Genomic DNA, 22,667 nt, shown 5'->3' with positions numbered 1-22,667 from the left:
CAATACGTTTAACTCTCAACAAAAGGAAAAAAAAAATGAATACGTTTAATTTAATTTTTATTTTTAAATACGAAAAGACAGCATCTAGGAAAAGTAAAAAAGGAAAAATACAAAAGCAAAAAAACTCGAGGAATCGAAATAATGTAAGAAAAAAAAATAGTGAAAACGAAAAAAGAAAAGGCAAGGGCGATGATCGGGTAAAACGATTGCATCAGCTAAGCGAATGGATGAGTGCCACGTATATAATAAAGGAGGTAATAGCGTTGAATTCAGACTTGCTTACTACATCCTAATAATTCTCCCCTATTAAAATATCTTCTAGAAACGAACCGCCTTCACTGCCTGCAAATAACGCGAATCTCTCTCTCTTCATTTCTCTCTTATCTCAATCGAAAGCGAAATCGAACTGTGAACAAAATTAAAATCATTTCACAAGAAAAAGGGATCCGAAAACTACAAGAACCATACTAATTTGAGACCCCAATTCTGGTTTCATCTCATCTTTTCCTCATCTTTACCCTTTGCAACCGAAGAGTTGGACCAGGATTTCAGGATTAGGGTTAGGGTTAGGGTTTGTTTTTCTACATAGCGAAGGGGGCCTGGATCAGAAAAAGCGTAGGTATGGCCGTGTTGGTATTTGGATAGAGTGGAATTTGAGGTTTTGACCATGGGATGCACCATAGGTTGGTTAATTTCTGGTTATTGTTGGTGATGACTAGAGACCGATGTCACCTGGGAAAGAAGATGATGGGTAGGGGTGCGGATGGAGGTTGTGGTACTGAGGAGAGGCCTTGTCCAGTGGCAAGAGTGCCGAACAGAATAACGTTGACCCAAACTCGAACAGACGAGGAGAAGAAGCTGTCTACTGTGGATATTGATTATTACGCGCAGGCTCAAAAGGCTTTATGTGAGCGTTCGCCATTTGATGTTGCGGAAGAGAGTTCAGCTCCTTGTGTGCCTACTTTGCCCAGTAGGTTGGGTAACTTCTTGAGTAGACATACAGGTGGTAAGAAACGGCAGAGGAAATCCAATTCTGGGGCAGATAAGAAATCTTCTAGACAAGGTGAAAGGTCGCGTGTTTCCAACATTTGGGTCGAGACTGAGGAATATTTTAGAGACTTGACGCTGTCTGATGTAGACACTTTGCGTACAGCGTCTTCCTTTAGCGGTTTAGTGGCTAGGAAATGTTTTTCAATTCCGTCTGTAAGAGATGTTCCAGAAGCAAATGTAGGTGGAAGTGAGAATGTTAGTGATGAGAATACGGATGGGGCCATTGTTAAAGAGGAGGTTGAGGATGATCGTTTGTGCTCGGATGTGGGCATGGTTGAAACCAGTGGTTCACCTCTCGAAGACAAGGGTTGTTTGAATTTGGATTCTACTTTCGGCTTAGAATGGCTTTTAGGATGTAGGAATAAGGTGTCTTTAACTTCGGAGCGGCCGTCGAAGAAACGGAAGCTTCTAGGTGGCGATGCAGGATTGGAAAAAGTTCTGGTTGTTTCTCCTTGCGATGGAAATCCATCTTTGTGCCACTTTTGCTCTAAGGGTGATACGGACAAAGGGTTAAATCCATTAGTTACTTGCAGTTGTTGTCATGTGGTGGTTCATTATAAGTGCTATGGCATAAAAGAGAGAGTCAATGGATCCTGGTTGTGTTCTTGGTGTAAGCAGAAGGATGAAACTAATGATTCCACGAAGCCTTGTTTGCTCTGTCCCAAGCAGGGTGGTGCTCTGAAACCTGTACACAAGAACGTTGACAGTGGATTTTCTGTTGAATTTGCTCATTTATTTTGTAGCCAGTGGATGCCAGAGTTATATATAGAGAACTTGACGCAGATGGAGCCCGTTATGAATCTGGGAGATATAAAAGAAACCCGAAAAAAGTTGGTATGTAACATATGCAAAGTCAAGTATGGAGCCTGTCTTCGGTGCAGCCATGGTATGTTTATTGCCCCATTATTCTATGCCATTCTCCTTTTCTGTTTGGATGATGCATCAGAAGCACATTCTACGTGGCTACTATGGTCGTCAGGTTTTGGCTCATGTTTTTCTTGTTGATTTCTGTATTTTGTTGTACTGGGTAGATTAGTTTTAAGCTATCTAGCAGAAAATCATGATAACGTCATCTGTACAAAGTATTTAGAAGTTGGTAGAAATCTGAAATCATCGAACAATTATTTTCTACTACTGTGGTTTGATTTTATGTTCCTGGCTGCTCTCTCTCCCTCTCTCCTTCCCTTCCTGTCTACGTCTCTCTCTCTCACATGCACAATTGTGCTTTCTGATTTCTTTGGAAGGTTAGTTGCTGAATTATCATACCACTACTACCATATCGAGAGACGTAGGAATGGGTATCAAGAGAGTCGTGTGTGTGGTGTCTTCCTATTTGTTATATTTCGTTTCTCGTCTGTGTATACTCCAAAAGATTCGAGCAGTATAGTAGGCCCCAGGATTTATTGTTGGTTGTAAATAGCTATCATTTAATTCAGGTTTATGAAATTTAAATAAATAACGGGTCTTTGTCTCATGTTAGAGAGTGTCTTGTTTAAAAAACGTGCCGACGGGGGGATTTAGCAGGACAGACTAGTTTCTTCTTGCATGCTCTGTACGTTATGTATTCTGATAGTTATAGGGCAACTTTCTTATAGGATGTTGGTGGTTCCTGATTTTCCAAAAAGAAATAAGATCCAGGAATTCCTGTATATTTTATAATTCCTGCATTTCAACTTATAAACCTCTTATTGGAACTCTGAAATGCCGACTTTTATTTTATTTTATTCTTTATTGTTTGATAGGAAACATTTCATAGATTAGTGGAATAGGGGAAACTTCATTGTGAAAAGACAGATTACAACAGAAATTTCTAATTGGAGACTAATAAGATAAATTGGAATGAGTAAAATGGTGCTTATTTTTACACCAATGAAAAGCAGTAGACTTTTTTCTCCCCAAATCATCAAAAGAGGAAAAAGAATCATAGAAATGATCGTGTTCTCCCCAAGGAGTTCAAAGGAAAGCACACATGATAGCTAGCCAAACCATCTTTTTAGTATTGCTAGAAGGATGACCCATGGTGTAGGGACATTTTGGGTATTTTGCCAATTAGTTTGGCCGTTTTATTTTCAGTTTATTAATTCTTAATTGTAGATTAGGTGTGAACAAGCTCTTCCTCTTTGGATCTATTTAAAGAGGTTAGGATTAGATAGTTAGGTGTGAAAAGCCCTCCTCCTTTGGGTGTATTTAAAGGGGTGTTATTACCATTTCTCCAATTGAATAAAAGTTTACACGTCAATTCCGAGAATTCTCCAAGAACCAACGACATCAACCCACCAAAAGAGATGCTATAATATCAAGAATGGGATTAGGACAGGTCGAAAACCAACCAAAAGCTTCCAAAATTAAGTGCTAGAAATGAGAAACGGAAGGACCATGCATATATAAATGAGTTGGGGACTCAAGATGACATTGACACATGATACCCTGAGGAGGAAGAGACATATACGACATTTGACGTTGTAACCGATCAACTATATTAACAACTCCAAGACTAAGCTCCCAGAGGAAAATTTTAATTTTCTTAGGATAATGGTCTTTCCAGATGACAGCATAAAGATCCTTGACAAGAGGCTCAACCATATCCACCAAATTTGGCAAAAGAGATTTAACAGAAAAAGACGAAGATGGATCCAGGGACCAAGACCAAGTATCAAGTAAAGGTCGTTATCTTAAAGATGATAAAAGATGGGATAAGGAAGCACATTCAAGAGTCTCCAAATCGTTAAGATTATGACGAAGACTGAAATCCCATGCCTTTGTATCCGCAATTCATGCACAAGCCACCTTAATGTCAGGTTGAAGCGCGAAGTGATTATGTGGGAAAACAATGGAAAGAAAGACCACAACTCAACCAAGGGTCCTTCTAGAAAGAAATAGATGTACCATCACCAAGACAATTTTGAGTACAAGTACCAATCAAATCAATAGTCTGACAAATAGACTGCCAAGGGGATTTTAAGGACCCACAACGGACGACAACATGCCAAACACAAGAAGGCGAGTAATACTTAGCCCCAATAAGTTTTCGCCACAAAGATCATGTTCATAAATGAAGCGCCAAATCCATTTTGCTAAAAGGGTAGAGTTATAATGACGAAAATTACCAACACCCATTTCACCTATCAATTTCGGACGTCGAATCTCCTAATTACCATTATGCATCTGCCATCATCATGAGAAGCTTCAAAAAAAGAAAAAAAAATTCTCAAACCAACTTATCCAAACTCTTAATAATATCGTAAGAGCACGGAAAAGAGAGAGGTAATATAGTAGGCATGCTGGAAAGTGTAGCGTGAATAAGTGTATGCCTTCCTCCCTTGGAAATAAAAGCATATTTCCAATTGTGAAGCTTATACTGTATACACACCATAACTGGTTGCCAGAAATGGGGAGAGCAAGGTCCCTCCCAAAGGCAAAACAAGATAGGTGGAAAGCTAGCTACTTTGCTTGCAACCAAAAGTGGCCAACATCCGCTCCAATTCAGAGTCAATAACATAGATCCCTGATAATTCACTCTTAGAAAAATTAATAGCTAGCTAGAGGCTTGCTAAAAAATTTGGATAAAATCAAAGAGATGTTGTAAAGCCAAACGATATACGTGGAGAAAAGCAAAGTATCATCAACAAATTGAGATGGCTAAAGAAAAAGGAAGACTCACCAATAGAATGAGTTGTTATAAGGCCCATGAAGAGCTATGATCCATAAGATAACTCAAACAATTAGCAATCGAAATAAATAAGAAAGGGCGGAGCGAGGCCCTTTGCTTGATGCCACGAGATGGGATAACCTTTCCTTTGGGTTGACCATTAATAATAACAGAGAAATTTGCACTCGAGTTACTACCACAAATTCAAGATTGTCAAATAGGGCCAAAACCGTTAACCTGAAGCACAACATTCAGAATGTCACAATCAACAGTATCGATAGCCTTCTCAAGATCCAATTTAAGAATCACACCCTGCTTTCTTATTCATAAACCAATCATCAAATAACTCAAACAACAAATAAAGGAGGCATGACGAACAATTATTAGTAGAGTATTTTTTTCCCCCCTTCTTTAGCTGAGAAAAAAAATGAAAGAATACAAGGGTACACAAAAAACCAAACTCACAAAAAAAAGAACCCCTATAAAGAAAAGGGGACCAATCAAGAAAAATAGTGCTTATAGAATAGTTACAGAAGAACTTTAAAGTCGAAGCTCAAAGAACAGGAAACCTAATAATGGCCAAAACATCATTAGGCTCCCTATCCAATCCTCTGAATATTCTATTGTTCCTTTTCTCCCTTAGATTCCACATGAGAGAAGTAGCACACACCCTTGTCAACTATAAGAAACAACCCCGTTCACGAAAAAGTAGATGGGGGAGGAACCCCCGATCATTAAAAAAGGTATAAGAACATTGGATTTTACAAAATAAGCTGTTGTGGACGATGCTCAATTAGAGAAATTGGACCAATTGAACCCCATACCTTCCATTTGTTTTTCTTTTGTCAAAAAATTCTATGATTTTTCTATCCAATCTCCAACGAAATAGTCATTGAGGTGCTTGGGCCCACTATTTCAAATGGGTGGAGTGGGCTTTAATAATAGTTCGCTTCATGTTTGGGGCCCAATTATAATGGTTGGTGTTTCCAACTATTATGACATACAATTAACTACACTATTACTATTTCAAATATCTTTGTTACAGTGTTTACTACTATTACCGTGTTTACTATTTCCTACTCATTCTCTCTCTCTTTGTTATAATGTTTACTATTTCCTACTCGGACTAAAATAGTATGTGCCCCAAACACATACTATTGTAACCAAGATTGAAATAGTCTGCACCCCAAACACAAACTATTATAATCCACATACTATAATAATCAACTCAACGCCCTAAACACCCCATAGCAGTCTAGAGATCTTGTCTATCCCTTTTCTTCTTTTGATATATTTGGGTGCTCCTCGACTATTCTCTTGAGACAACTACCCGAGCCTACTACATTTGGTCTCAGATGATAGGGGTAGCTCAATATTTAATACATCCACTCATTTTCTTGAGGTTAGATGTTCAAATTTCTCATAACCACCTATGTTGTAAGAAATTAGGTTGGACTGTTTTTGATATACGTGAGTGTCTTGACCAACTTGAGTGTACCTCGACTATTCTTCTAAGACAACTGTTTGAGCCTAATACATTTGGTTTCCTAAGTAACTCATAGGACATGGATTCTAGGTAGGTGGCTAGAATGGCTAGAACCCATTCCCTTTTCTCTTATTATTTACCTGGCATGTATTGACCCTCGGCCCAAGCATGGTTGATTTTTTATCTTGTTTCTGGAAGGTTGCGCTCAAGCTAGTTGATGGATGAAGTCCTGAAATCTTTTAGAAGCACACTTTGAGCAATTGGAAGTTTTTATAGTCTCAAGAGAATAGAGTTAGCTCGATATTTAGTACATCTACTCATTTTATCGAGGGTTCTCATCCTCACATTTGTTGTAAAAAATTAGTTTGGACCGTTTAGATTCAATTGTTAAAGAGTAGTTTCTAAAATCCTGGGCTCTGTTAAGTGTTGAAAACTTTTTAAGTGTTCTATATACTAACTAGCTGAAAGTATGATAGCTAGACGGATAGGTTTGAAGGAAAAAGGTTATACATCGCTAGTCACTGCTACAGTTAATATTACAGCAGCCAATCTTACTGTGGAGATGATCTGATTATAAAATTTTCCATTGAACAAGCAAAGGTGGCGGAGAAAATGAGAATATCAGTAATCTTTGGGCTAGAGGGTTTCGTACTTGCAAAAGTTTCAATTAACTCGTATTGTACCGTGTGACATTGATATCCTATGTCATAGATGTAGTGTTTAAACTGAATTGAAAGAAATATACTAAATGTTTTGGAGATTCCATTTTTCTTTCGTTTATGTCTGGTTCTCTCTGTATATAATTTATAAGAAAATGATGCACTATACTGAAGAGCATAAAAAGAAAGATGAGATATCCCCCATAAGACCTAAATGTTACAAAAGGGGGCCCTTGGTCTGTACCAGGTCATAATTAAGTTACTAAAATCCCTATTTTTTTTGGGAACAAGAAACAACTTCTCATTGATGAAATGAAAAGGAATAAAAGCTTAAATGATACAATCTCCCAAAAGGAGAGAAGAAGAAAATAGATGAACAACAAATACAACCAAATAAAGATGAAGTTTCTAACAACTGCAAACATGCCTCCTTCAAATACTGAAAAAACAAAAACTACTACAAAAAACACCAGAGAGACCCAATATTCGACCACCAATCAACAAAAACCCAACAAAGAACAAACTGGAAACTCTTCAAATTGGCACAAACTAAAAGTTTGATAAAGGAAACTTTTGATGAAGCAGCACCAAGAAGTTTCCTTAATTTATTACAGAAACACCAATGGATGCCAAACAGATAGAATAATCTGTCCACCTGGCTCTCACAAAATCGCAGTGAAGGAAAATGAGCTCTTGGTTTTGCACACCCCTTCTACACATTACATAAGAACTAGGGGAAATGCAATCTTTGAAAGTTGCTCTTTCTAAGGCCTTTTGTACATGTCAACAGTCATTTCATTTGAAACAGACCACATTGGAATTTAGAGGTGGAACTCATCATTATCACAGAATTTAATAGGCGGTTCTTTGAGAACAGTTGTCAAATATTAGAAGATTCAGCAGTACCATGCACAATGAAGTGGCAGGGTACCTCCCTTGATTCATTTTCTTTGGTTTTTAATTTTCTTCCTCATTTTTGTTATAGAATCTAAAGTTGACGAAGATGAGAAATCTTCTTAGCTACAAACAAATCACGTGAAAAAATGTCTATCCAAATTACATTAGAAATTCCAAGGGGGCTTTTGACATACTAGTACTGATAATATAATTTGAAATTTTAATCTATGTATATATATTGACTATAAATTAATTAATTGTACACGGTTAAATTAAATTTGGCAATAAGATTTTGTTTAATAACTTGCTAAATACTGATTCAAAATTAATTATTTCTAATTAAAAAAATTAAATTGCATTTTATATTAACTTCGTTTCATGGGTTAATGAGCCAATGTCTGATACTAACATAGGTTTAGGTTGATCACTCCCTTAATTTCCTTGCTGCAAGCTAAACAGCCCTAGAAGTTTACATGTTCTGAACAACCTTTAAATCAATCTCTAACTGTACTTGTGGCGTGGCTTCGCTGACCTTTAGCCTTCTTAAGGCAAACTGATTTGGTGCAATTTGGTGGAAACCTAGCCTTGGCCAGTTTGGTTAGGGATATGAACAAGAGGAAATTTTGTGGACAAAATTAAAGACTCTGGATTTCGCGTTCAGAGAAATTTTGGAAGTCAGATAGGTATTTGGGTTCTTCTGAGGCATACTCTTCTAATTGCAACTTCCCTTTGGTTAATGCCATTTAGAGTATTCTTCAGGTATGGAGGATAGTTCATCTTCCTTTGTAGGTTTTCTTGGATAATTTTTTTATCCAGGAGAAAATAAGTATTAAACACTATTGTGATCCTGTTACTCTTTTTTTTAAAAATTGCTTATTCATTTCCAATCAAATGATTTAACATAAAGTGAAACTGTAAGCCTTTAATGAGCCCGTCTCTTTTTACTGGTAAGTAGTAATTTCTCCAAAAATGTCCTATATTCCCTTCAGATCCCTCTCTGGTATAGGTCTAAGGAGCACCTATGGGCTATTATAGCGGTTTTGTGGAAGATTTAGGGTCAAAGAAATGCAAGAATTTTCCAAGACAGTCGAATCTTCCAAGGAAGTCTTAGAGTAAGCTACTCTCAATGCACTCTTTTGGCGTAAAAATTTACAAGCCATTAAAAGTCGATAGGCTCTCGAGACCTATACATATATTTATGAGAACATAATTTATTCTTTGACATATATGCTAATCCTCACTGTGATTTGTTTATATGGTTTACTGTCCTGTTTTGTCTTTGCATGGTGGTGAGAACAGGAGCTTTCTCTGTCTTGGATGTTTTAATTCGCACGATATTGTTGGCTTGATATGGTGCTTCTTTGGTTTGCTATGATGTTTAATTTTATCTAATTTCTTCATTTGTTTGGGGATGATTTTTAGTATGTGGATTTGCTCTTCCCTCTACATGTTTTGATTTTTCTGTTTTCTCATTCCCTCCAACCCCTTTGAATTCCTCCTACCCTTTATTAAAGGTTATCTTGCTGGATGATTGCTCTCAGGAACCTGCAGAACCTCCTTTCATCCAATTTGTGCAAGAGAGGCTAGACATAGAATGGAGGTGTGGGCCAAATATGGGTGTGATAATGTAAGTGTGAATTATTCTCATTCTACAATTCGAGATGCCAATTTCACATGCTTCAATCAAAACAAACTAAATGTGACGGTAAAATGTTACCCAATCAAATTTTTTTTTTTTTATTATTATACTAATTATTATTTATCAAGAAGCCCATTGTATTGTCTAGAAAGTGTTCACTTCTCAAAGATTTAAAGGTTTGCTTCTTTCAGGTTGAGCTTCGTGCTTTCTGCTCTAAGCACTCAGAAAGTCGAGATAAGAGCAGCAATCAAGACCATTCAGCAGCTGTCAACAGTAGCTCATATGTGGTCAACCACCTTCCAGTGACATTGTCAATTAACCGACCACAAAAATTAGTTGGGAGAAGGAACATTGATAGCCTTTTACTCTCTAAGGAAGCTTCTGATACCAACTCTGGAAAACTGGATGATGGCGAATTAGAAGATATAGGATCCGCTGATCCCAGTTTAAATGCTGCTTGTGTAACACAGAAGTCTACTGTCCAGGGGGTTGAGGATGTTAACCCACTCGATTCCCATAAGTTTGCATCGATCATGAAAAAGGCAAGTTTGTTAATCTATTTTGTTATTCATTTATTATTATTTTTAAATGCATTCTTTCCTTCTAGGACTGTCATAATTAAATCGTATATCTACCTTCGTGCAGTTGATTGATCAAGGAAAAGTGAACGTTAAAGATGTAGCCTCAGAAATTGGAATACCACCTGATTTATTATGTGCAAAACTTACTGTAATGCTTGTGATTATTTAATCTTTTATTATTGTTGATTTGAGCTCTTTCCCATATAACAAAGTTCTTGTCTGCTTATGATGTCCTTCATGTTGCAGGCTGACAACATGGTTCCCGACCTGAAATCCAAAATTGTCCGATGGCTAAGAAATCATGCTTATATTGGTTCCTTGCAGAAAAATTTGAGAGTAAAACTTAAATCGGCTGTTTTAGCTAGGGCTGTCGTTGGAGCTGCTGATCGTTCCGACTCTTTGTCAGTACTTGATTCTGATAATTCAGATCTTATTGCTGATAAGATGGTTACACCTCAAAGAAAAATCAAAAGCAATATTAGCCATTTGAAGAATGATGAAATCAAATTTTCATCTGAAGGTGGCCATGGTCTAGCAATTCAAAGTGATACCTTGGACTGGCAAACTTGTGAAGAGCAAGGTGATTCAAAGAAGGAATGCTTCCAAGACACCGGTGAGAAGGTGAGCACGTTATCAATAATTTTTTTCCTGCCATTATTTTTTTGGGGTGTTAATCTTCTTTTTTAATATACATTTTAATTTTTATATCCTACGGAATCCATGTGATGATTTGTACTGTTATGCTTTGTTCCCCATTGGCCCTGCCTGGTTGCTTTGATTTCTTGATTGGTGGACTTGAGATGGTTGCAATAACGACCTTACTTGAATAAGATCTGTTTTATAGGTTGTACAACTGTGTCCTTGAGTTCTAAGGATATGGTTGCAATAGATGGACTTGATTATGTCAATGCAAAATAGAGTGACACTTCTGTTCTCATCTGTCTCTATTTTAGTTCATTGTTTATTTGCTGCATTTTCAGGTCTGCTAAGACAACATTTGTATGTGCTGGTTTTTGAAAAAAGTTATGTATAATCAATTCAATGTTTTACTTTATCATAATTCTCATACTCATACTTCATTGTTCTCATCTTTTATTGTTTACCAATATTAACCGACTGATACAGTCACGTTGGTAGGTCGATAAAGGCAGTGTGTTGAGGAGTGGAGAATCTCTATGTAATTTTGCATATCTTGGTATTTGCCTAAGTTACGTGGTTTTGGTTGTATTTTCATGTTCTTTAAAAGGTTTGGAGGGGCTTGATATTGAAGAGAACATGGTATAGGGGTTGAGGAAAATATCCCCCAAGTATTACATGTATATTTGAACCCGTTGGTTGTCAAGAGAACAGGGATTCTTTGAGTATTAAAATTTAGGGTACCTTGCAAAAACCATCCTTGAAGTATGGTGGTTGTAATAATTGCCCCCCTAACCTTTCAAGTGTAAAAATTAAACCCTTAAACTACAATACATGTAAAAATCAAACCCTCAAACTATCACAAATGTGGAAATTAAACCATTCTACTAAATTTCTCTCAAATATTTCTTCTTTCTCTTTCATATTTATTCCCTCTCCCTCTTCTCCTCCCTCTTCCTCCCTCTCTCTCTCTTTCTCTCTCTATCTTCCACTTCTTCCTTTTGTTGTCATTCCTTGCCATTTAGATGGAGGAGTGACATCACATGAGAGTGGGAGATTTGAAACACTCGCACAAGGAAACCAGAAGCTCATACCATCTTCACATTTTCCTCAACATTAAAAAACTCACACCAAAACCAAAATTCCATTTCACAACAAATCCATATCCACCCAGAAACCAAAAAACTTAGGCACACTACGACAAGAAACCCATCACCATCTTCGTTTTTCCTCACCATTCAAACACTTACACTCGAAAACCAGTAAGCCCATTTCGCAACAAATCCATATCCACTCGCGAAAAGCACAAAAACTTCAGTTCGATGTTCAAACTGTCAGATATGGGGCATTAATTGTTGGGTGACTGATTAAAGCGAATGGAATGATCAAAGGGAGGAAGAAGTGGAAGGTAGATAGAGATGGAGGAGGAGAGAGGGAAAGAAGAAATAGAAGATAGAAATTGAGTATATGGTTTAATTTTCACATTTGTGAGTGTCTGTGGGTTTGATTTTTACATTTATCAAAGTTTGAGGGTTTAATTTTTTCACTTGAAAGTTTAGGGGCACAACTTTTGTACTTTTAAAAGTTCGAGGGTTTAATTTTTACAATTGAAATTTTAGGAGTGCGATTGTTACAATCACCCTACTTCAGGTGTGGTTTTTGCAATTTGCCCTAAAATTTATAACTATAGCTGTACTTGACTGGTTTAAGATTTGTGTTTCATTCTGCCGGATGATATTCTTCACATTGTCTCATCTGCTTATCTTGCTGTTCTGTTTGTCACTGGTGTTTCTGACTGGTTCTGAATTGATATGAATTGGGAAGATCAAAGTGATAATGTGTTTCTCATTTTATTCTTTATCTTTCTAAGTGTAAATTGTCCCCTCTTTTTCATCATTTTAGCTACTCTACACTTCTGTGGAATGAGAAGTTTTTTGTAACTCCTTTGGATTGACACACCTCCTTTTTATAACCTCTTGTTGTAATTTCATCCATCAACGAAATTGTTTCTCAAAAAAAAAAAAAAAAAGAAGATAAAAAATGAGAATCTACCCCTTCTTCTCCGATTGCTAATGTTTTCGTGGTTTCTCTATTCATTAGTTAGCTCTCTGCCGTCATTCTCATTGGTTGTAGTTTTGTCTGTTGTCACATGTCACTATCTTATGCCCCACTCTGACAAATTCACCTGAGAAGCCATATGGTCCTGAGGTGGGAGTGGAGAAACTAAGCCTGGATGTCTACTGCTCACTCTCACGTTGCTTCCTCCATGGTCTTAACAACCAACCCATCAGGTTAATACTTCGATCAGCTTCTTGTCTTTTGAGTTGCACCAAGCCACTAAAGCAGCCTTAGATTCAGTGATTAAGTGTAAGGAGGAAGTAAGTGAAAAGTTAAATGATATGGGATGAGAAATCTTTCTTCAGTCTTTTAGTTGAGAAATATGGAACATTACGTATGCTAAAGCAAAATTTGGCCAAATTTAAGCAGAGACAGGTGGTTTGACAGAGATGCATCTTGCCTTCTTATAATCGCCTTGCAGACTTTCAGTGGCGAGAATTAGGTAAAAATGTGATCTTGGCAGACACTCTGATCCCCTCCGACTGCACCATTTCTTTCAGGAAAGATCCTGGCCACTCCAGCTGTAGGAAATAGGTGAAGTTAGGGTACTACGAATTGAGCACTTCAAAGATTCCATCCGCTACCACACACCTTAGATGTTGGAGGAACCTTTTGTAATTTAAATGACTGTATCATTATGCAAAAAATTCAAATGGTTATATCCTTCCTGAACACAGTGTGGTACAATTGCAGCAATGCTGTTGATTTAGTGGTTAGCTATTCACTCTCCTGGCAAACTTGGCAGTTGGCACTGCCAAACAGTTTATTCCATTTATGTCTGCGGAACAAGCTGATATACTTCTCTAGCCAATATGTGATAGCACCTGAGAATCCCTGAATTCTGGCCTGTTTGTCTACTGTGAAACTAACTGTTAAGGGGTAACCTGTAGTGAGGTGATAACTGTTCTTGTTTCTGGTTTTCCATTTGGTAACATTATCATATCATTCCTGGTTTCTTTTTTTCTATTTCCAGTTTTTGAGAAACATAACTGTCTGGCCATTATTTCTGTTCCTTGTTTCTCAATTTTACGAAACACACGTATACTTTTGGAGACAAAAAATTCAAGCTTTTTTGTTTTTATTTGTCCCGTTCCAGCTTTTCAAAAACACGAATAAGAGCATTGTTGTGTTATTGGCTTATAAAATTCATAATAAATATAAAACATAATTGTAACAAGAGAATTTTTAATTTTTAATTATATATGTATGTATGTATGTATGTATTTGTATTTTTTTTTTCATGTAATTCTTTCTTAAAATTTAGAATTTGTGAGAACGGTAAATAAGAATGGTTACCAACACACTTATCTTCTTTTTGTCCTGAAAGCAGAAAGAACAAGAAATTAGAAATAGTATACATTTTTCTTTACTTAAAAACAAGATAAGACACATGATTGTTACCAACCAGGTCCTAAGCTAGCAAACTTTTAATTCCTTATCCTTTTGTTTTTATATTATGTCAAGGTTATCGACAAGTGCCTTAACTGTTATATAAGAACTCAGAAATCGGTGTGAAGAGATCCCCAATGAGCTCCCTTCTTTCTCTCACTTGGCTTTATGTGTTGTGAGTGATGGAAGGAAATGTATTTCTTGAGGATAGTGGGTGGGGATAGACCTGTTGTACAACATTTCGTCATTTATATAATTTAGGGTTTATATGGGAAATCACTGTGTGGCTGAGGTTTTGGTTCTTTTTGAGAGCTCTCCTTCTTTTCCCTTTAGTTTTTGTCGTTCATTGTTTGATAGGGAATCAATGTTTGTCAAATCTCTCTCTCTCTCTTATTTATTATTTGTTATTTATTTTTTTTATTGGGGAGTTTGATTTTGGAACCCTAACGTTTCTTGGGTTTCTCTTGTAGCTCTTTTTTCCATTGTTTGTTGGACCCTTCTCTCAATAGGGCTTTATTCTGCTTTATAGAAGATCAAAATTCCAAAGAAGGTTAGAATCTTTGTCTAACATGTGGAAGAGTTAATACTCCTGATAGGCTTTGAGAAAGTGGCCTCATTGGTTATGTCGTTTCGTTGCATTCTTTGTCGGAGGGCGAAGGAAGACATGGATCACATTTCCTTTGGAGCTGCGATATTGTGCAGTCTGTTTGGATTTACTTTTTTGAGGCATTTGGCTTTTAGTTATCCCATCATAAGAGATCTTAGCTAGATGATCTATAAGTTCCTTCTCCTATCTGCCAATTAGGGAAAACGAGATATTTTTGTGGCAGGGTGGGGTGTATACTTTGTTGTGGGATCATTAGGGAGAGAGGAATAATGGAGTCTTTAGAGGATGGAGAGGGATTCGAGTGATGTTTAGTCCTTTGTTAGGTTCTAATTTTCTCTCTAGGCTTTGGTGAATGGCGACAAATTCTTTTAGGTTTTATTTTGCACAGTTGGTGCTTCCTTTTGCTGGCTTGATTTTTTGAATTCTGTTGTATTCTATCGTTTTTCTGAATGGAAGGTTGATTTCACATAAAAAAATGTTATATAGGAACTTTTTTTGACCACTGTTATATAAGAGCGTTGCCTGTTCAGGTTGTGGCGTCTTGTGCTTTTACCACGGATTGATGTTTCTCTTCTTGCTGCTTCTTATATTTTGAACAATTGGGACTATGCCATGTTTATGAAGTTGCACATTTCTTTCCAAAGATTCCCCAGTGTTACTATAGTTCACAATTTTTTTTTTTTTTTTTTTAAAGTTTGTGATATTTCCCGTATCCATCGTTGATGATTTTTTTTCCATCCATGCAGCATTTAAACGAGTGTAGTTCTCCTTCAAGAAATTTTCCAAATGACATAGGTATGTTATAAATTTTATGAACGGTTATTCTCTATATGTTTCCAGCAGAATCGTCTTTTCTCCCCTCCATTCTTTGATAGATTCAAGACAATTTTTAATCATCTATAATGATAAGTCTGTTAGTAATTGTAACTTATTTTTGTTACTCTACTACAACAAAGTATTCTCTACGAGGTTTTGAAATGTTTCCATTTGACTTGGTGAGAAAAACTATTTTCAATTACTTCTTGATCCCTATCCCTTTCTTCCCCAGATTTTAAAATTTATCGCATTTGAATTTCTTGGCTCAGTGGAAGTTTGAAATATACCTGAAACATAATCTTGACAATGAGTGAAAGCATTAGAAATGTAGTTTAATCCTGTTTTGATGGCTGTTGAAATTCAGTTATTTTAATATTATTATTGTATAAACAACACCCACATAAATTATTTTAATGAGAAACCAAAAATGAAAAAATATAAAAAGGGCGTAAAAAAGAGCCCACACAAAGCCAGCCTCTAACTATACCGAAAAGGCTTCCAGTTCAAAACAAAATTAAACCTAATGGATTTTTGCACAAGACTTTGGAACTGAAGCCCAAGTAGAGGCATTAGGCCTAATGAGAGACCATACTTCCTCAAGGAACTCTGATTTCTACCAAAGAGGTATTCTATTTTCAATTTCCAAAGATCTTCTAAGGTTTTATAGTTTTTGTTCAGTTTTTATATAGGTGGCTGATCAATTTCTGTTAAAGATAAATAGGCAGGCTTATGTAACCCACCAATAGGTGTTTTGGAGCTTCTCATTTCATTCGTCAATGGATATTGTTTCTCTTCTTAAAGAAAAGGCTCTCTTATGGGTTTCTTTTGGAAGGAGAGGAATGCTACGGCCTACAACCTATGAAGATAAATTCTACTGTTTTGATTCCTTTTGTAATTTGTTCAAAACACGACCTTTTGGTGGCTTTCTTTACGTACAAAATTATTTTGTTATTATAACCCCTCATGATTATTAACGATCGGAAGACCCTTCTTGTTTAGCTTTTAGGGGGATTCTCTCTACCCCAGCCCTTAGGTTGTTCCTCATTTTTTGTTGAATATGCTTCTCTAATGTTTCTTATAAAAAAAGGTAGATTTTTTTAATAATTCTTTTTATAAGAAACAATTTAAATTTACTCTAAAAGGGGGCATAACTCGACGCTGTCATGCTTTCTATGACCCTCCCACCCACAGACAGAAAAAATGGATCTTCAAATATTTACTTGTGAACTTATTGGATCCTTGGATTTGCCCCTAGAATATTGGTTACTCATTTTTCTGTTATATGTTTTGCCTTGTACAAGGTGATCAATTGAAGGTTTCCGTTTCTGGCCATAATTCTTCAATAAGAGCAGTTCATGGGTATGTGGTTATTTCATATCTATTGTAGATTGATTTGAAGGCTTTTGACAAGTAACTTATATTTATATATTATCTGCTGATGTCACAAGTTTTCTAAACATTCTAGATGAATATTGTGCAGAAAGGCTGGAGAGTCGCCTGGTTTTTATTTTCATCCATTTGTCCAAGAGAAGATGGCATATATGTTGCATGGAAAGCTTCTAAGTAACTACATACTTGGATCTCCTGCTAATGTTCTTCATGTACTTGGTATGCATTGAATTTATTATGACATTATTTTACTTCACAGATGTGTCTGAAGGAGAGAGGTCATGTTCGCAAGCATCTTCCAATGCTAGCGGTTGTTGTGATCACCAACATCAGCATTTAGACTGCAACGACGTGAGTTGCAATTCTGGTGGATTTAGTCCGAAGCAGCAAGTGAATAAAAAAATAGATGGAATCATAAAGTTGTCTCCAGAAGATGAAATTGAAGGAGAAATTATATTTTATCAGCACAGATTACTTGCAAATGCAGTTTCAAGGAAGAAGTTCGCTGGTATTTTAATTGTTCTTTCAAGCTTCAATTTATATGTTGGTCTTTTTTTGCTCATTGTTGTTCATTCGCCCTCCCCTTTGAAAATTCGGAAGCATTAGCATTAATGACTATCAATTGAAAGAGAGGATTTAAATCCGATATTTGATCCTTGAACTCTTAGGCTTTCCATTTTGGGTTGCTCAACTTCCAATTAGTCTTAATTTAGTTCTTGAATCTTTTTAAAGGACTATTTTGGTCTTTATCATTACTCTGCCATCAATTTGCTGTACCCAATTTCTGCACGAGCCAAACTATATGACCTTAATACATGCCATGTTAGCTTGTTAATTCATGTGTTGAAGTCATATCATTCATCAATTAAATATTTGCACCAATATAATGGTAAACATCAAATTGGTATTTTTTCTTTTTGAATGGACTAAATCAGACATTTGAAATGTGGCTTAAAAAATTAAACCATTGACGGTAAAAATGGGCAAGGAAAATGGGTTTTCTCAAATTTTTCTATTTAATAGTGTATAGACTTAAAATGACATTTTATTAGTTTAAAAGTCTGATGACTTTTTACTTTACCATGAAGTAGTACCACAGGCAAGCTTTCTCTGATAACTTTTGGTGTACCAAATGGTTTTTGCAGATCATTTAATTTGTAACGTTGTTAAGAGTCTTCCAAAGGAGGTTGATGATGCAAGAAGTACTAGATGGGATGCTGTTCTTATTAATCAGTATTATAGTGAGCTCAGAGAAGCAAAGAAACAGGGTAAGAAAGAGAGAAGACATAAGGAAGCACAGGCTGTACTAGCTGCTGCAACGGCTGCTGCTGCTGCCTCTTCTAGGATGTCATCATTCAGAAAAGATATATACGAAGAATCTGCTCACAGAGAGGTTTTTTTATGACTTTATATTTGGGCTCTTTACTGCACTTCTATGTAATATCTGTTGAGAAGTGACTAATGATGAAATGTATGGCAATTATTCCCAGTTGATGCCTCGTGCAAAAAAAACGCTTACTAAGGTTGCTCTCGCAAAGACTTCATTAGAGTCGGATGTCTGTAAAGAACACACTAGATCCTGTGATATCTGCAGACGGCCAGAGACAATACTAAAGCCAATTTTAGTCTGCTCAAGCTGCAAGGTTTGCATTCTTTATCTGCTTGTTTTTGTGAAAAAGGAAAAGGAAAAGGAAAAAGAAATATTATATTTGATTGATAGATGGTGTATATATCAGGTTTCAGTACATCTGGATTGCTATCGGACTGTGAAAGAGTCCTCAGGTCCATGGTGTTGTGAATTATGTGAAGAATTGTCACTATCAAGAGGGTCTGGAGCATCAGTAGTCAATTTTTGGGATAAATCATATTTTGTCGCAGAATGTGGTCTATGTGGTGGCACCACAGGTGCATTCAGGAAATCATCTGATGGCCAGTGGGTTCATGCCTTCTGTGCAGAGGTAAAATGATTTTTCAAAGTTATAACGAACCACCTTTTTTTTTTCCGGAATATTGTAAAATGCATAATTAATCTATAGTACTTATCCCTCTCATTTTACTTGCTCTCTTCTTCTGTCATTCTGAAAAGATAAAACAAAGATAGCCGCCGTGCTCTTAAAATTTTAAAAACATCATTGTTGTCACTCTATAGAGGATATGACCAATCTATTGGAAAAATTATTTTATGCATTCCTCTTACATATTCACTAATTTTTGTTTACTTCATGTATCATCTTGTAGTGGGTCTTCGAATCAACTTTCAAAAGAGGACAAGCAAATCCCGTGGGAGGCATGGTATGTAACATTTCCATGTGTTTTACTACTGATTATATTTGTGAATATATTTTCGTGAGTCAAAAGTTCATTTGTGTGAGCACTGACACTCATATTATTTTTTAATCTTCAATTCTACCTCTCTTAATGTAATTCCAGGAGACAGTTTCAAAAGGGGTGGACTCTTGCTATATTTGTCACCGCAAGCATGGTGTCTGTTTGAAGGTCAGCTTACTTATTTTTTCCTCTATATGTCTGTTTTAAAATTATAGTAGTGTTGGCATGTGAATTCCTGTTTTCCGTTGGTCTTTTTGTTTTATTGACTATTGTGATGGTTAAAGTATCTTGATTTCATCGGCTTCAGTGCAATTATGGTCATTGCCAGTCCACTTTTCATCCCTCATGCGGTAGAAATGCTGGATGTTACATGACTGTAAAGAGTTCTGGTGGTAAGTTGCAGCACAGAGCATACTGTGAAAAGCATAGCTCAGAGCAAAGAGCAAAGGTACTCTATCTTGTCTGTTTCCTATAAAAAAAATGATTTCTGTTCTTGTTTCATACAATTGTGACATCCGATTTTGAACGAACGTGGACAGGCTGAAAACCAAACACATGGAATCGAGGAATTGAATAGAGTCAAGCAAATTAGGGTAATTCTTTTTCCTTTCTAATAATTTCTTATGAAATTACTTTTCTGTTATATCTGTGACACGATGCTGATGCTTATGTCGTATGGTTACATTAGGTGGAATTTATGTTTTTTGATAGATTCTGCTGGATTACATGAATAATTTTTTAGTTTTAAACATTTAACTACTTTTCGTTATTATTTTACATTCGTTATTATTTTACATCCATTATTTTTTTACATCCATTATATCTAATTGGTGAATGTAAGAAGTGATTTGTAAATTATACTTGAAGAGGTTCCATGTCATAATCATTTATGAGATCATTTTTAATTAAAATTGTGAAACCAGCTTCATTTACATGCTCTGCCTTGTGTTTTTACTGGTTTGACTTTGGCTATATGTGGGTTATATGTGAAATCAGGCTATAATTTTTGTAGCATATTGTTGATTTCTCTACTTATTTTGTAGGTTGAACTTGAGAGGCTACGCCTACTCTGCGAGAGAATCATCAAACGTGAGAAGATCAAGGTGTGGCATTTTTAGCTCAAAAACCTGTTTCTCATGAAGTTTAGCCCATATTTGGATTGACTTTCCAAGAGTTTAAAAACAATTTTTTAGCCTTTAGAAAGTCAATTCAAACAGGGGTCTAATATCTTTTCAATTGGTAGTCCTTCCTCAATAATTTTTTTCCAATAAGTAGTTAATTCTCCAATCTTCTTTTTTGGTTACATTCATTGGGCTTAACTTTACTCTCTCTCTCTCTCTGTTTTTTTTTTTTTTTTTTTTTTTAACAATGAACTTTTCATTGAGATTTGAAAAGCTACACACTATCAACTTTCACAAGAATGTCGACTATAGTAGTCTTTCAAAACTACAACAATACCAAAAAAACAAACAAACAAACAAACTTTCCAATTAGGATTAATGTCAGAAATGAAATATTTTTGAAATAGTTTGGAAAGAACACCAGGAAGCCACATGAACTTTAATCATCTCAAAGTTCAATTGTGTTCTCTCATTGCAAAAAAAGGTTCAATTGGACTCAACTCTTGAATCAAAAGTGTTTGCCAACCATGGGCATTCTGAATACGATATAAATGAGTGAGTGCCTAGCCACTCAAGAACTAGCTTTTAGTTAGTATTGGTTCATGAAATCGTGAACTTATCTCAAGGTGTGGTCGCTCTATTGGGTTGAGTGCTTGGGGGTTTTGGGCTATCTTGAGTAGATTAGTGCGATGGGGTAGTACCACTGCTATTTAAACAAATGAAAAAGAAATTCAGGGCTTGGCGTTAAAATCTTTGGACAGGAAAACTGTTATATGGCATTATTTGGGGAATATAAATTTGAAATTTCTTCCCTCTTTATGTGTTCCGTAGGTTTTTTCCTCAAAATTAGTCAGAAGACTGCTTTGTATGTTTGCAGAGGGACCTGGTTCTCTGTTCACATGATGTTCTTGCTTTTAAAAGAGACCATGTAGCACGATCAGTACTTGTTCGCTCTCCTTTCTTCCTACCCGAAGTTAGTTCTGAATCAGCTACGACATCACTGAAGGGGCACGTGGAAGATTTAAAATCGTGCAGTGAAGCTGTGCAAAGATCAGATGATGTTACTGTGGACAGCACAGTTTCCATCAAGCAGTGGAACAAAGTACCGTTGTCATTGGATACTGAGCAAAAGACGGATGACGATAGTACTACATCTCAGAATCCATTCCACCGAAAATTTGCAGACAGGGGTCAGTATGCTGGGAAGCAAATACCTCAAAGATCTTCGACTACTGCATCACGCAATCTTGTAGATGTTGGAGGATTGAGGCGGCTCAAGTCTAGAAAGGTACAGAATTATATTTCCTTCTTTCTTGTTAGCCTACTGAGGCTGTAAATTCAAGTATGTGCATGATCCTGACTTGAATATTATGAACCGCAGCATGCCGAGACATTTCAGAAAGAGCTGGTAATGACGTCTGACCAAGCATCAATGAAGAATTCTCTTTTACCTAAGCAGTATCTGTATGTTCCTGCTGATGTCCTTGCCAAGGAGAAGCAGGTCAACCAGGAAACATGTTCTGCCGAGCTGCCGAAATGTGACAGGTAGTTGGAGAAGGCATTTCTTGTGTTTCAGATTTCCACGTTGGAGGCCAAACATCCATATGCCTCGGGATGCATATCCTGCTCGGAAACTGAGTCCGAGAGCAGGTGATATGGCCGATGGAGAAGAACAGCAGAGTGAATGCTGGGATGGCTCCACTGAGGCGCCGGGTTTTGACTTGGGCAACAAAAGTTTTGGCATTGCAGATGTACGTTCGACGTCGATTGTAATTGTACAGGTGGGTGGGAGTCATGGTTAAATGTCGAAATGGGAGCAGATTGAGTTTTCCTTGTCTTTGATATCTCTTCCTGGTGGGTAGAGTCGAATTTTTAGAAGTATTAACCATTGTGTGTACGAGGAGTTGGGGGGAGGGGGAAAGGAAAGAGTTGCTGCTGTGAAGCTACCCCTGTAAAGTTAGTGAGTGTATAACTGATATGCAATCAATCACTCTGTCCATCCTCTTCCAACCAACTCACTGCCCACTTTAAAAAGTACAATAATGCTCAAGCTCAAAATTCGTTCTACTCTTCTATCCGTTCCATTAATGAGATTAGGAAATTTTTAATTATCACGTGCGACTATTTCTTTGATTGAAGGTTTTTATTAGCTTCAACGCTTGCCAGGAACAAGATGTCAGTTCGCTATAGAAGGAATCAAGTATATACTGCTGGTCTTAAATTTGATTGGTTTGGTTGGTCAAGTATGAAATCGATGTGACCTTGTGAAAAATTGGACAAAATAATTTACAGCCTTCTCCGT

At 36.6% G+C, this 22,667-nt stretch overlaps 1 protein-coding gene across 4 annotated transcripts; it reads left to right on the top strand.

Moving 5' to 3' along the window:
* The first annotated feature begins 320 nt into the window (after nucleotides 1-320).
* Nucleotides 321-22,438, top strand: LOC120067860 (PHD finger family protein). 4 transcript variants are annotated; one of them, XR_016525179.1, is made up of 19 exons: nucleotides 321-1,936; nucleotides 9,283-9,368; nucleotides 9,572-9,922; nucleotides 10,026-10,109; nucleotides 10,208-10,582; nucleotides 15,458-15,506; nucleotides 16,829-16,886; nucleotides 17,008-17,090; nucleotides 17,176-17,424; nucleotides 18,062-18,309; nucleotides 18,407-18,559; nucleotides 18,653-18,874; nucleotides 19,155-19,208; nucleotides 19,347-19,412; nucleotides 19,552-19,692; nucleotides 19,784-19,837; nucleotides 20,288-20,347; nucleotides 21,197-21,653; nucleotides 21,747-22,438. XR_016525179.1 is itself a non-coding variant. In XM_039019466.2 (19 exons), the coding sequence occupies exons 1-19, from the start codon at nucleotides 673-675 to the stop codon at nucleotides 21,912-21,914; spliced, it is 4,176 nt and encodes a 1,391-aa protein (XP_038875394.1). In that variant the 5' UTR covers nucleotides 321-672; the 3' UTR covers nucleotides 21,915-22,438. The 4 variants fall into 4 exon arrangements, 2 of the variants coding, with proteins under 2 accessions (XP_038875394.1, XP_038875392.1); XM_039019466.2 differs by having other exon boundaries at nucleotides 21,243-21,653; XR_016525178.1 differs by having other exon boundaries at nucleotides 363-1,936; nucleotides 9,283-9,446.
* The last annotated feature ends 229 nt before the right edge of the window (nucleotides 22,439-22,667 follow it).

This window comes from Benincasa hispida, chromosome 12 (assembly GCF_027475165.1).
Source record: "Benincasa hispida cultivar pf3 chromosome 12, pf3_genome.v1.1, whole genome shotgun sequence".
In the NCBI taxonomy this organism is placed as follows: domain Eukaryota; kingdom Viridiplantae; phylum Streptophyta; class Magnoliopsida; order Cucurbitales; family Cucurbitaceae; genus Benincasa; species Benincasa hispida.
This window is presented reverse-complemented; position numbering and strand designations above follow the sequence as displayed.

Bases quoted from the DNA above. Each gene is read 5' to 3' on its own strand.
- LOC120067860 (XM_039019464.2), top strand. From the start codon at position 673: ATGCACCATAGGTTGGTTAATTTCTGGTTATTGTTGGTGATGACTAGA. The intron at 9,447-9,571 runs GTAAAATGTTAC...TGCTTCTTTCAG, and splicing joins AAAACAAACTAAATGTGACG to GTTGAGCTTCGTGCTTTCTG. The intron at 10,583-15,457 runs GTGAGCACGTTA...CCATCCATGCAG, and splicing joins TCCAAGACACCGGTGAGAAG to CATTTAAACGAGTGTAGTTC.